At 38.5% G+C, this 14,123-nt stretch overlaps 1 protein-coding gene across 2 annotated transcripts in view; it reads left to right on the top strand.

Moving 5' to 3' along the window:
* Window positions 1-14,123, top strand: part of Trip11 (thyroid hormone receptor interactor 11) — a 71,304-nt gene that overhangs the window by 12,402 nt on the left and 44,779 nt on the right. For both annotated transcript variants that reach the window (XM_051150611.1, XM_051150603.1), the window contains exons 4-10: window positions 1,663-1,941; window positions 5,164-5,223; window positions 6,826-6,991; window positions 7,469-7,831; window positions 10,352-10,392; window positions 11,282-11,368; window positions 13,793-14,005. In XM_051150611.1, coding sequence (XP_051006568.1) covers window positions 1,663-1,941; window positions 5,164-5,223; window positions 6,826-6,991; window positions 7,469-7,831; window positions 10,352-10,392; window positions 11,282-11,368; window positions 13,793-14,005 — 1,209 coding nt within the window. The remainder of the gene's footprint in view (window positions 1-1,662; window positions 1,942-5,163; window positions 5,224-6,825; window positions 6,992-7,468; window positions 7,832-10,351; window positions 10,393-11,281; window positions 11,369-13,792; window positions 14,006-14,123) is intronic.

Below are 14,123 nucleotides of genomic sequence, written 5' to 3'. Positions count from 1 at the left end.
ACCATTGCCACACCTGGCTCAGGTTTTTTTAGATTTCCATGAGGACTGGGACAGCTCAGTGGTTGCAGAAGAGTGCTTGTCTGCTGTGTGGGAGGCCCTGTACACAGTTCCGAGAACACAAAACAAAACTGAAACAAAGCAAAGATTTAGATGAATTGGTTTCTAGTTCTTTTAGTGATCTGCTAAAGTAGAACAAAAAGTGCACTACATATAAGAGAAAATAAACACTTAGAGCTTAAATTTCTTTCTTTTCTTCTCCTTCCTCTTCCTCCTCTTTTTCTTCTCTCCTTTTTTTTTTTTTTTTTTTTTGGACAGTCTTGCTAGGTAACATTCTTTACCCCAGTACTTACTGTATAGAAAGATGTACTCACGTTTACAGCAATCTTCCTGCCTCAGCCTCTGACTACTGAGGTTATAGATGTGTGCCACCACACATAGCTTGACAAATTGGTATTGCCAGCCTTCAGTTAAAATTCTGCTCAAGAATTCAGAATTTTTATAGTTATCTCTCTAAATAAAGGTCAGATTTTCATTGGCCCCCTCTTGCCTAGTGTGAAAATGAGGGCCTCTTTGAATACATATTTTTTTCTAAGACTCATGGGCTTAGGCTTCATTACCATAGGCTGATGAAGGAGAGATAAACCTGTTTTTGTTATGATCCCAAGTGCGGGATTGGAACGGTCTTGTGAAAAAAGGTGAGGTTAATACATTAGAAGGCAAACCACCTCATGTGGGAGCTTGATTGTAGCCAGCTGAAAAGATCCTGTGAACAGACTCTGGGAGGATATATATAAATGAGCCCAAAACTGGAGGCGGGGCTTTTGGGATAGTTTTGGCTGCTCATCGCTGCACCTCGAGACGCTCCTAGAGAGAACCGCTTGAGTGAAGGGTTCAGGGCTCTGGCTCTTGCTGAGGTTTTGGGTTCTGGTTACTCCAGGTTCCAGCAGAAGAAATCCTGCTGATTACGGCAAGAGTAATCCTCGGAACTGATATCCTTACGGTTTTGTTCTTGTGTTCTTTAATCCTCTTTCCCTATTGTTTAGGTTAGTCGAGTTACAAGTGACACACAGTTGGCTAATAAGTTAGTAATAAAATACGTTGTTAAGAAAAAAGTAACCTACAGGCTGACTATATTATCTAAAAAAGGTTGGTTAATAAATCAAAATATTCTTTTAGTCATGTTGTACAGACCAGTGCAAAGTTGCCACTGATTCATGGACGTTTTAGCCTAAATCCAGCCATGGTGTAGATTACCTAAGTTATGTAGGACTTTCCTAGCAGGATAGTTCCAAGAAAGCTTTTGAGTGTATAAATCACTCAGCTTTTGTTTTATTTCATTGATAATCATAAAGAGAGCTTTGAGAAATTATTTACATTATGATGATAGCAAATTCATGTTCCACTGAGAAATTCATTGCTTTAGTTAACGTGTGAGTAAAATTATAATCTTCATACTATTTGGAATATTATCCACACTTTATGGTAATTATGTTTGTCTCTCAAATAACAATCTTATGGTTCTGGTATTATGGAAGATCTGGGTTCACTTAATTGAGTACCATTGATATGTCATCATTATGGCTTTCAGCATTATGAATCTATGAGATGGCCAATAAACATTTTAAAAATACTTTTTCTAAAACATGGATTATAAATACTTAGGAGGAAATCAACCACCTTAAAGCAAGACAGACCTCACTTCAGGATGAGCTGCGCAGGCTGCAGTCGGCTGCTCAGTTCACACACCCAGCATCTGGCAGTGCATCAGCGGCTACTGCATCATCTTCGTTCAGTTACGGGATCAGCCATCATGTGTCAGCCTTCCATGAGGATGACATGGACTTTGGGGATGTAATTTCATCACAACAAGAAATAAACAGATTATCAAATGAAGTTTCTAGACTTGAATCTGAACTTGGACATTGGAAACATATTGCTCAGGTTGGTAAAATTTGGATGAATTTGTGAAAAATAGGAATTAGTAAGTGTGCTGGCACTATTTAGGCAGAGCATCTGTCTAATTCCAGGAGGACCTGATGCCCTCTTCTGACCTCTGTTGGCACTGCATGCATGTGGTGCACAGATATACAGGCATAGTACCCACACACATAAAATAAAAGGAGTAAATCTTTTAAAATATATGTTAAATTGTTGTATGTTAATTTTCATGCACTAAAAATTAAGTACTTCATATTTTGGGCTGTAAACTTTCTTCCAAGGAAACTTTTTTCCTATATACCATTTCTTCTTCTTCTTTTCGAGACAGGGGCTCTCACTGTGTAGCATTGGCTGGCCTGGAATTCACTTTGCAGACCAAGCTGATCTTGAACTCTCAGAGATCCACCTTCCCCTGCCTCCCGAGTCTAGGAACAAAGTGTGTGCTGCCATGCCCAGCTGTACCAAGGTTTTATGTATTATGGAGGTTGTCAGTAGACAGTAGACATTTAGATTTAACTTCATTGATATGAGGGAAAATACAGCATATATAAGTATACTTTGGTATATGTTTAAAAATCCCAAAATATGTACATCATTTGTGATTGTCATCAAGCTATGAAAATGAAAAATCATCTCAATTAAAGTTGTTTGTATGCTTACTACATGCTGGACTTTTCCAGGACTCAAAACCTGAGCTAGGGCTATCTATTTGTCCATCTTACCTACCTGAAGCCCGTGTTTGCAAACTGTACACGTAAAGGATAACCTGACATCTTGACAATGGCGTGGTCTCCTGTGTGTGTGTGTATGTGTGTGTGTAGACTTCAATTTACTATCTATTTTAGGGTCTTAGGAACTTTAAAGAAGTACCAAGCAATTGTGATAATCACATCTTAATTTTTAAAATTATATTTGTTCATATGTGTATGTGGGGTGAGAAGGGGTTACCTAATACACGCATGTTAACTTCAGAGGACAGCTAATGGAGTCAATTCTGTCCTTCCTCCAGGTGAGTCCTAGGGATTGAGTTCAGGTCAGGTGTCTGCAAGCATTTTACCTGTTGAACCATCTCAATAGCGTGGTACATACCTGTATTTTTAGCATTTGGGAGACTGAAGCAGGAAAATTCAGACTTTAAGATCACTCTACATAGCAAGATCTTGGTTTTTAAAGAAAAACAAAACAAAACAACTCCACCAAGTAAGCAACTAAAAGAAGCACTGGTTAAACTAAGATTTAATAGAGAAGAAGCAGCTTTTCTTTAAAAAAAAAGAATGTTTGGCATATCTTGAATGCTTAGTATATGGCAGATAAATACTGGAATATGAGAGTAGACAAGGCATAACTGGAACCTTTCAGCAAGGCTTATTTTCTAGTTAAGAGCAAAAAAAATGTTTTTCTATTACACTTTATAAAATGTTTCCACATGTTGCTTCAATGTATACTATTATCATTATTGTGTGAAGTGTTTACTACCTTTACTTTATAGGTGAGGAATCTGTTATTACTGTAAACACTGTTTCCATTGTCTGAGGGATTAATTTATGCACACACACATTTTGAGGGCTGGAATGAGAGCTGTTACATGCTGGGCAAGTGCTCTGACACTCAGCCACATCTCGAGCCTCTCTCCTTCCTGTGCCCCCTCCTCCCTGTCTCTTATGTTGCCCAGGCTGATATGAATTTGCCATCGTCCTTTCTTAGCCTCTGCCTAGCTGGGATTTTGGTGTGCACCAGTGCACCTGCTCAGATAGCCATCTTTGGCTGGAGAATTGGAGTGTTACCATTATATGTTCTTTTTTTCAATCCCAGAGTAGCTTTGGTTAAGTAACAAGTCATATAACAAATGTTAATAATGATAAATGAATGGGTGCTATAGGTCTGGCTGGGTAGTGGAGAGGGCTGGTGAGTAGATAGTAGATGTTGGTCAAATACAAACTTACCTATACATGAGAGAAATGAGTTCTGGTGTTCTTTGTATATTAGGGTAACTATGGATCATAGTAATAATGTATATTTCAAAATAGCTAGATGAGAGGATTTTGGATAATGTCAGCACAATAAATATTTGAGATGATGGTTATAATTTCCCTGCTCTGAACATAATATGTACATGACTTGAAACATCACAGTGTATCTTATAAATACATAAAATTACTAGCTATCAATTGTCTACACATTTAAAAAATTTAAGTTTGTGTGTGTGTGTGTGTGTGTGTGTGTGTGTGTGTGTGTGTGTGTAGGTAAGTAGGTAGGCTGTGTACGTGTGTGTAGATTTATGCATGTGATGCCAGGTACCTGTAAAGGCCAGAAGCTTCAGACCCCTGGAGCTGAAGTTTATAGGCAGTTCTGAGCTGCCTGATGGATGCTGGGACTTGGATGAAAATCCTGGAAGAACAGTACACACGCTTAACCCCTCAGCCATGTCTCCATCCTGATAGTACACAACTATAAAAGGAATCTAAAAGGCGTTTTGGTCAAACTAAAGATTATTCTGTACTAAGGTAGCGATCTTATGGATAAAATATTTTTATTTTTAGTTTGTTTTGAGGCAGGGTCTCATGCCTTCCAGTCTGGTCTCAAACTTCCTGTGTAGTCAAGGATGATCTTGAATGTCTGGTCCTCCTGGCACCAAGTACTGGCATTACAGTCTATGTATTGCTGGAGCTCAGACGCAAGGACACCTAATGCTAGTCACTCTACTAATGAAGCTACATCCTCATCCTATATAAAATGTTACGTAGTTATTTATTAGTTTTTTGGAAAAGGGTCTCACTATGTAGACCAGGTTGACCTTGAACTCACAAAAACCCATCTGCCTGTGTCTTTCAAGTTCTGGTATTAAAGCCATGTGCCACTATACCTGGCATAAAAACAATTTAAAAAAATTTACTGGCATTAGTATCAGGTAACTTTCTATCATCTTAGAAAGCTACTCAATTGTCGTCATGTTCATATTTCGGTTAGCCAGTAAAATATTCTGTTCCTTCCCTCTTAACTTTATTTTGTAGAGCTATTATCTCCTCAATTACTTAAAAAGTTCTTGACTATGGTGTTTTTTATTTTTTATATATTAATAGACTGAGGGCTTTGAAAAGTGTATGAGAATATGTCTGGGAAATGTTCTTGTTTTACAAAACAATATGCTTTTAATAAAGTTTGTGACTTTCTGTTTTACAAAAAGATTAGTTTAATTATTTTTTAATTCTCTCTTTCTAAACTAAGGTGCAGGGAACACAAAGCTCTGAACAAACCGAAATCTGCAAACTGCAAAATATTATTAAGGTAAATCCAACTGTTGATTGCTGATATCTATTATGCATCTAACATCTGCAGACTATAAAGATAGAAGACAAATTAGTAGGGTTCTTAGCTATAAATTGATTGTATAGATGATGATACTCAGCTTTTTTATTCCTTATAGTAATGTATGTTCAACAACACTTAGTTTTAAATGTTTCTCATTATTCCTAAGTCTTCATATTCCCAGGTTGATACATTTAAAGGTTTGGATTTAAAGCGTATTGACATTCTGACATTCGCTAAGAATGTTAACATCTAAGAATGCTAATATTCTCTGTAAATAACTATTTTACCTTAGTAATAGAATTTTGCTGGGTTTTGTCAGTTATTTCTTTTATGAAAAATGTTGTGTACATATATTCATCATGGCAGGAATTATTTTAAATTATAGTCAGGTATAGAACTTTAAGTTTTGGCTTACTTAAAAGTGCAGGTAGATCCTCGAGTCAGATTTCCATGAAATCTGGCTGCACCCACTATCAGATGTGCTGTTTGGAGACAGGGTACTTACTTTTCTCAGGGCCTCCTTTCATCAGTCATAACATCCATTTTATAGGGTTGTTCAGAGGTGTTAGTGTAAAAGCAGTGCTGGTACATAGGTGCGTAGGATTCAAGATTATTTCCTTCTTGGGAAGTAGCAGCTACTTACTAGGATCCTTAGTGATATACAAGAACCTTCCCTGGCTCGGTAAAGAAAGGACGATTTCCAGGCTGTCTGTGTCAAGAGGGGCAGCATTGGGAACAGCTCTGTGACTCTCGCAGAACACACTAGCCAGACTAATGATGCTTTCCCAGATCAGGACCTGGAGAGATGTTTTATCAGCTTGGGTAGAGGCCCTGCTCTTGCTGTTTGGGAGTTCAAGACTGCCAGAAGGACGATTGAGCAAGAGAATAGCAGCAGAAGGAAACTCAAGACTGTTACAACAAGGTGGCTAGTCTCACAGTTTAGATGACATAACTAAACGGTATATCTAGCACCCGCTAACACCAGGGCTCTGCTGGAAATGTGGACTGCATTCCAAAGAACAAGAATGTGACTAGCTGTGCTCATTGTCAGATGTTAGCAATGACCTCACTGCTTTCAAGATCCAAGATTAGTTAGAGCTGGATGTGGCCATAAGCACCTGTAATCCCAGTAAGAGGGAGGCTTTGGCAGGAGGATTACCATAACCTCAAGGGAAGCCTGGACTATGTATTAAGTTCCTGACCAATCATAGCTATTTAACAAGAAAGGTCTGACTCTAAACAAGAAAACAAAGCCAGGATCTTGGTTCTAATATTGAGGGAATATGTCCTTAAGAAAAAAAAAGGTGTTCTTGGCCACAGGTATAAGGGAAAGATATTTTACCTATCTTTTGCTTCATTGTGTTCTTGATGTTTCCCCATTAAAAACAGGACAGCTTTTTAAACCCTGAGGAGGCATGGATCTGTCAGAATTGTCTTTATTTGGGGACTGTGGTTGAACATTTTTCAGCTTTAATGTGTTCAGATAATTAATTTTAATAATACAAAATTTAGACAATAGTGAAATGAAACACTTTTTAGGTTATCCATTGATTGTACACATTGTTAAATTTGTTTAAGGAGCTTAAACAGAACAGAAGTCAGGATATTGATGACCATCAGCATGAAATGTCAGTACTGCAAAATGCACATCAACAGAAACTGACGGAGATAAGTCGTCGACATCAGGAGGAGCTAAGTGACTATGAAGAGCGAATCGAAGAACTGGAAAATCTGTTACAGCAAGGTTGTGAGTTTCCTAACTTTACAGACTAGTAAAGTTGCAAACTTTAAGATGATTTGTAGATCAGACTATCAGAGTACGGTTGTAAACTTAGACCAAGTTCCATGGAACAGGAAGTAGCTCATTCTGCTCATTGCTTAGTTTGCAGTGGGGTCAAGGTTTTTCGGGTCTGTAGACATAGAAAGGCCCTCTGCACTTACGTAAATAACTTACAGCTTGTGGGTTAGTTGCATTGTTTGCTGATGACACCACAGCAAAAAATTGAGATATTTTCACTTTGTTTCAGGCTCAAATATATAGACATTAGTAGTTGAGTCAAATGAAGTATTTGGTTCTTACTTATTTAAAATTACAATATAGTAATTTAACTTTTTAAGTTGTCCAAGTTCTAAACTCTCAAGTCTATATTGTATATAGCAAGCAACTTATTTTTTGAAACTTGTCATTTGATTCCTCTTGTTTTGTTTTTTTATGTTTCAGGTGGCTCAGGAGTTTCTGTAACTGATCACTCTAAAATGTATGAGATGCAAAACACTATTCATATTTTACAGACGGAAAAACTAGAATCTACCAAAAAAATTGAAGAACTTGAGGATAAAATAAAAGAGATACATAAAAGGTTGTCTTCTGCAGAACACGACCGAGAAGTCTGGAAGAAAGAACAAGAGCGACTGGAAGTAGAGAACAGACAGATGACTGAGCAGTGTGAACGCTTGAAGCTGGAATACAGCAAGTCACAGCCTGGTGCTCAGAAGCAGAGTGATGCTGTGATGGAGGAGGCCAGGATTCCCCCACCGGGTTCCTCAGTTGCAGAGGTCTTGAGATTACAGCAAGCTTTGACTGGTATAGAATGTTTGGAACTTACATTGGTGTTTCTTGGCACACTAGTTCTTTTTAGAGACAAGCAGTTGAATAATTGCGCATTTTATGGAAATGGAGTGCTTATGGAAATGACTATGTAATTTTAGTAGAATTGTGGGATTTGGATTTAGCACCAAATAGTTGTCTGCTCACAAGGGCTGAGGATTAGCAGGATGTCTCTCAGGCTCCCTTCCTTATTCTCTTAGGTATTTACAAGGAAGCCAGTGATTTAGGAAGCCAGGTAGATTTCTGAGAAATGTTTATGGATGTAGGAATTGTTACTTATATGTGCTGGTCTGTTTCTTTAATGTAGACAGAACTGAATACTGTCTGCAGCTACCCAGAGCCCAGACTCTTCAGTTAGAGATACGACAGCATTGCATCAGCAGAGACCCACTGTTACTCCTTGAAGTGATGTGTGTAGAAGCAAAGGCTTGAGTGATGGGAGCCGTAGGTGGTCCGTGCTCCTGTTGGCACTTAATATTTTAAGTACCAGCACAAAAAGTTGAGTATTAAAGGAAATAGGCAAGACACCACTATTCATTCATAGCAGGAAGATAGTGGGAGGGAGCTCTTCAGCCAAAAAGATGCGTTTTTATTGGGCATTTAGTCATCTTTTAGTATAAACTGTATGAACTGCTTCATTCTTGCTCTCAAAGTTCCTGCCTCTTGTGTGGTGTGAACACCCATATCCTACATGCCTGTCCTGAATAGTCAGCTCTGTGCATAACATCTATTTTCAATCTAAAATTAAAGTTAAAGTAAGATTTCTCTCCTCTCCCTTCCTTGTATTACTTCCCCAACCTTTGGAAAGCACAATTCTAGAAGTCTAGACGTTCCTGAGAACTTGAAGATGAAATCTGAACCAACCGTCACCAAGTTCTGTAATTTTTATTTCCTTGACTTCTTTCTATGTGAATGATATTTCAGGACTGCGTCCCCAGGGACCAGGTTTCTTGGGTGCATCAGCACTTGGAGCTGCTACTTGGGCAAAGGGAAGCAGTTCAGTGGGGCTCTGGAACCCTAGGAGCTCTGCTCATTTATAAAATAAGTATATTTACTTACCATATTGAGTGAGCCACTTGAGTTTGTTTAGCAATAGAGAGCTATTATCCTAGTCCTTCCCTCTTTTCCCATTTCTATAACCATGAGATTACTTCAGTCGGTCATAATTGCTTATTGCCTGAGTTAACTGTTACAGATTTCCTAATGGAGTAAGTAGAAAAGTGAAAAATGTTTTAAGAACAATAGGGTTGGGGCCTGGAGAGGTGGCTCAGTTGTTACGAGTGCTTGCTGCACAGTCATGAGGACCAGGGTTTGAATTCCACCATCCATTTATCAAACCCAGCATCCTGTTTGCATCTGTAAGCCCAGCTTTGAGGGATGGAAACAGGAGGATTTCTGGCTACCAGCCTGGCCTAGGAAGCATGAGACCCAGATGCAAGAAGAGACCCTGCCTCAAAGGACTACCAGATAGGTGGAGATCTACAGAGGAGGAAATACAACACCCTCTCATGGCCTATGGACAAGGACAGATGCATTCACACATGCCAATCAGTCTTTTAAAAGCAAGAGTGTTGAGTGGGGTAATAGTATTATCTTCCTTGTAGGGCTGGAGTGATCAAGGGGGCTCCATACTATCTGCACTTTCCTTTTCAATAGCATCTCTTTCCAAGTGAGTGATAGAAAAGTATTGGCTGTTTATTCTCTGGTTTTTGTTATTCAATCCATCTTCTTTTTCCTTCTATTATGCGACTGGATTAAAATTTCAGAATTGCAAAGCCAGTTAGTCCCCTACTTTATAGGACTTTATGGCTTCCTGAGAACTTGAAGATGAAATCTGAACTTTGTTAGTTGGACATGTCATGTCTGTTCATCTGGTCCCTATCTACTTCCTCAGTTTGTTTCCATGGCCTAGCTTTGTAAGCTTTAGCCATAATGAACTCTGTACATCCTCCAGCCAGTGTTCTCTTAGTTCTTTCCCTGTTGTATTTGCTGCATTGTCTACACAGTGTCTCTGTTTTTCTCTATGGATCTATATGTAGTGCATTCATTTCTAAGTCACTTTAGATATTTGCAAGATAATTATGCTGTTAGGGTGTAAATTTGTATTTATTGCTTTTCATGTTTTGTTTGTTTGGGGCTTTAATTTTTTTTAAACAACAGTCTTAGACCTTATACTCTTTCTGGTTATATTTTGAAATGTAATTGTTACTATTTTTATCAGGATAGTAACTGGATGCCTCATCCAGAGCACAGTAATAATTCTTACACTTTTCCAAAGCACTGGATTTTAACATGGCTTTACACTTATAACTTACCTCAATAGTTGTATTAGAAATAAAAAGTGGCACAAATGTTTTTTATTTCAGACTGTCAACCTGCTTGCTAGTTGTGTCTATAAATATACTTTGTTTTAATGGGCTGCACTTCTGAGTTGAATGTGGGAGTCAGTTATTAAGATATTCTGAGTAATGTCAGGTTCATTTATTGTTTTTACAGATGCTGAAAATGAAATAATGAGACTAAGTAGTTTAAAACAGGTAACTTCTGTTATGGGAGAACATGTTGGGCATTGTTTTACCAAGGGAGTTCTGGTTTGTTATGTTTGATTATCTTTTGATTTCTCACAAATTCATGTATCCTAGGAGCTTTAATAACCTTGTGCTTTATGATTAATAACAAAATTTTTGCATTATAAATTTATGTTTCCTATGTAAATATATATTGTTGCAGAGGAATTTGACAACTGTATAGATAGTAACCAGATCCTCTATCAGATTTTCCTCAAAAAATTCAAAGGTTTTTTTTTTTTTTTCTTTTTATGGGTGTGTCTCCAAGTGTGTGCATGCATGCACGTGTGCATGTCGGGAGGTCAGGATAGTTTTAGGAGTCCCTTCTTTCCTTCCATTTTTGCATGGGTTCCTGCTATCAAACTCAGACTGCCAGGCTTGAACAGCAGGGACCTTTACCTGCTGAGTCATCTTGTGTATTTGTTACAAGTTACTTTGTAAATACGTATACACATACACACACACACACACACACACACACACACACACACACACACACACGTTTTCTTTTTCAAAACAGGGTTTTTTGTATAGCCCTGGCTGTCTTGGAACTTGCTCTGTAGACCAGGCTGGCTTTGAATTCACAGAGATGTACTTGCCTCTGCCTCCTGAGTGCTGGGATTAAAGGCGTGCGCCACCATCCCAGCTTTTTTTTTTTTTTAAATATAATAAAGAAATACTATATGAGAATGTCTCAAATGAAAGACTGATTCTAAACTATCCAACATTGAATTATTTTAATCTTTACATGTTACTAAAGATATACTGAGTAGAATTGCACAATTATGCAACTAGATTGCTTTTTATAAACTGGAAATTCTGTGTTATCGAAAAATACTACTTTAATGTTTTTTTATAGGAAAACAATCTTGCTGAAGACAATCAGAAACTTCAAATGTGTGTCCAAATTTTAGAAAAAGAGAAGTTGTTACTGAGTCAAGAAAAGGTAGGTGCTGTTGAAATGGGACAGAATTAAAATGCTGTGTGTCATAGGTCGCAGCTAAGGATCAGTGTATGTGAAAGTGGAATGTTTAGGGATAGAGTCCTCAGAACAAGGCTGAGCTGACTGATAGATACGCTTGACAGCCAAGTTGGAGTCCCTGGGCAAGGGTCAGAGTGTGAGAGGCTGGCCAAAGTGTATGTGCAAACAGAAGCCAGTAGGCATACAGATATGAGCAGAACAGAAACTGCTTCTGATGGCGGCTACACAGGTAGGTGGAGAGGTCTTGCTTATGTGCCCCAGAACATGGCCATCATGTCAGTAGGAATAAGAATATTGGTGAGCAGCAAAGAGGGGTAGATTTACTGTTAGGGATGGAATCTCTTTTGTTTGTTTGTTTGTTTGTTTGTGTTAGTAGCAAAGAAGGCACAGAGTGCTGTGATACATTGGCATAGGGAGAAGCATTATGTTTGTTTCTCTGAGAATTAATTTACCAATGACAGATCCTTTCATAGGGGCAGCGAGGAGTTGAGTTAAAGGCCAGAATTTCAAATCAAATTGTGAAATCTTTAACGTAACACGTGTTTATGGATGAATGTATTTATTAATGCCTTTGTTACATGATCTCTTTCCCAGAGATAGTCTGTTACAAATTCCAAGAATACTTTTCCTGGATATATCAATACATGTCTGGCTTTCCATATAGAGACTTAAAAAAATACCAGTGTCAACCTGATATCTATACTGTTTTTATATCCCCAACATTCTAGTTTCAGCTTATTTTTCTCATCATTATATAGGCAGCGTTCTCAAAGAGACATGATAGGTCTTTCAATTCTAAGTTGTTTGTGTACTACCCTGGACACTTTGAGATCTTTGCTGGCATTCTTTCTGTCCACGCAGTGCTGGTAGTGACTCACTATCACTTTATTTTTTACTGCTGTGTATGTCTAACTGGTCTAAGTACACTTTCAAGTTGTAGACTTCTTGGCATATGCTATAGGGCCTGCCAGCTTTTCTTACTGTTCAGTTTTCTGATGACTGTTCTCCTTTCTTGTGATGGCCAGTGTTCTTTGTAGTTCTCCCTGGACTGTGTGTGTCTCCCACGCAGCGATGCCAAATGTGTACGTGCCGTTCACTTCAGCCTGGAGAGAGTCATTGCTGGTCTCCTAAGTGGGCAAATGACTTCAGAAAGATTGAAGAAAATACTGTCTTCTTTCTCTTTTTTTCCTTTTTTACAATTTTTTAAAATGAGTACAAGTGTTTTGCCTGCATGTAGTATGTTTACCAAATGCGTGTTTGGTGCCTGTTGAGGCCAAAAGAGATCAGATTCCTTAGAACTATAGTTACAGGCTATTGCGAGCTACCATCTGGGGGTTGGGAACCACACTTAAGTCCTCTATGAGAGCAAGGGCTCTTAACTGTTGAACTGTCTTTCCCTTTCACCCTCCTCTTTTTCTGTTATTTAAGATAGGGTCTCACTCTGTATCCTAGACTGGACTGACCTGTTATAATTTATAGCAGTCCTCCTGCCTCAGCCCCATAAGTGCTAGGAGACAGACGAGAACCCCAGCACCCTGCTCCATGTCTTAAGGACAGTTCAGAATCAGTGTGTGGGCTGGAAGGAAATGAGAAGGGTAGTGGGGACGCTCTCATAGCTTTACAGGCCTCCTTTACAGGGGCTTACTGCTTCTTTAAAGGAAATTCCAAAGTAGATCCCAGAGAAGTTCAATTTTAAAAATTACTGAGGGAAGACATAATTGTGGAGAAATGATGTTGAATCATAGAGAACTGTCTAATTTCTTAGGTTTTCAAGAAAAGTGTTGTCACATGGTAGACTATTGATGCATGTGTAGGTCTGTGTTTAGTAGTGCTGGGTATGTGAGAGGGAACCTGGTTACTTGCTCAGAAGTTAAAGGAAGCAGATAGGGACATTATTTAGATAAGAGAAGGCTTTGTATCATAGCACAATCAAATAATTAGTAAGTTTTTTAAATGAGAAAAGAAGGTCTTTTATTTCCTAATTAGAGCTAATCTGACTGAGTACTGATTTTTTTTTTTTTTTTTTAATTTAGTTGACTGGGTATTAGGGAGTAGAAATAAATAGTTGAGAGATTGGGGACTTTTAATAAAATGGTGTTTGGCAGGCATGAAGATAAGGGTGGTAGCCATGAGAATGGGATAGAAAATGCTTTGCACTGAGAATGGTCTTTGCAAAGAAGGTAAACACAGAGTTGTAGAAACGTTTTCCTTGGAGCTGTGAGTAACACTACATTACTGAAGGCTGTGGCTTGTTCAGTAATGTTTCCAATACAAAAGACTGAAAACAGAGCTCCCAGTTATGTTTTTTTATAGCTGTATGTTCAATCTTTTGATGTCTCTTCTTGAGTGATAGTATATACTGCCTTCTTTGTCCTCTTGCCCTTTAAGGAAGAACTTCAGCTATCACTTTCCAAACTGGGCAGTGAATATGAAGTCATTAAAAGTACAGCTACAAGAGACATAGATTTGTTTTCTCAAGTTCGCGACTTGAAACTCAACTTGGAGGTGAAGGAACAAGAACTGAGCCAGAGTATTCATGAGAATGAAACACTCATGGCTGAGTTAGAAAAACTGGACAAGCAGAACGAGGAGGCTACTAAGGTAACCCTGTGTTAGCTGGGGAGGCTGGAGCAACGCACTGCAGCTGATCATTTGGGTGCTGAGCTAACTAACACAGGAGGGTAAAATCGTGTGCTTTCATAGTTTAGTCCATTGATGA

The sequence above is a fragment of the Acomys russatus genome, chromosome 1, assembly GCF_903995435.1.
Source record: "Acomys russatus chromosome 1, mAcoRus1.1, whole genome shotgun sequence".
NCBI classification, from domain to species: Eukaryota; Metazoa; Chordata; class Mammalia; order Rodentia; family Muridae; genus Acomys; species Acomys russatus.
This window is presented reverse-complemented; position numbering and strand designations above follow the sequence as displayed.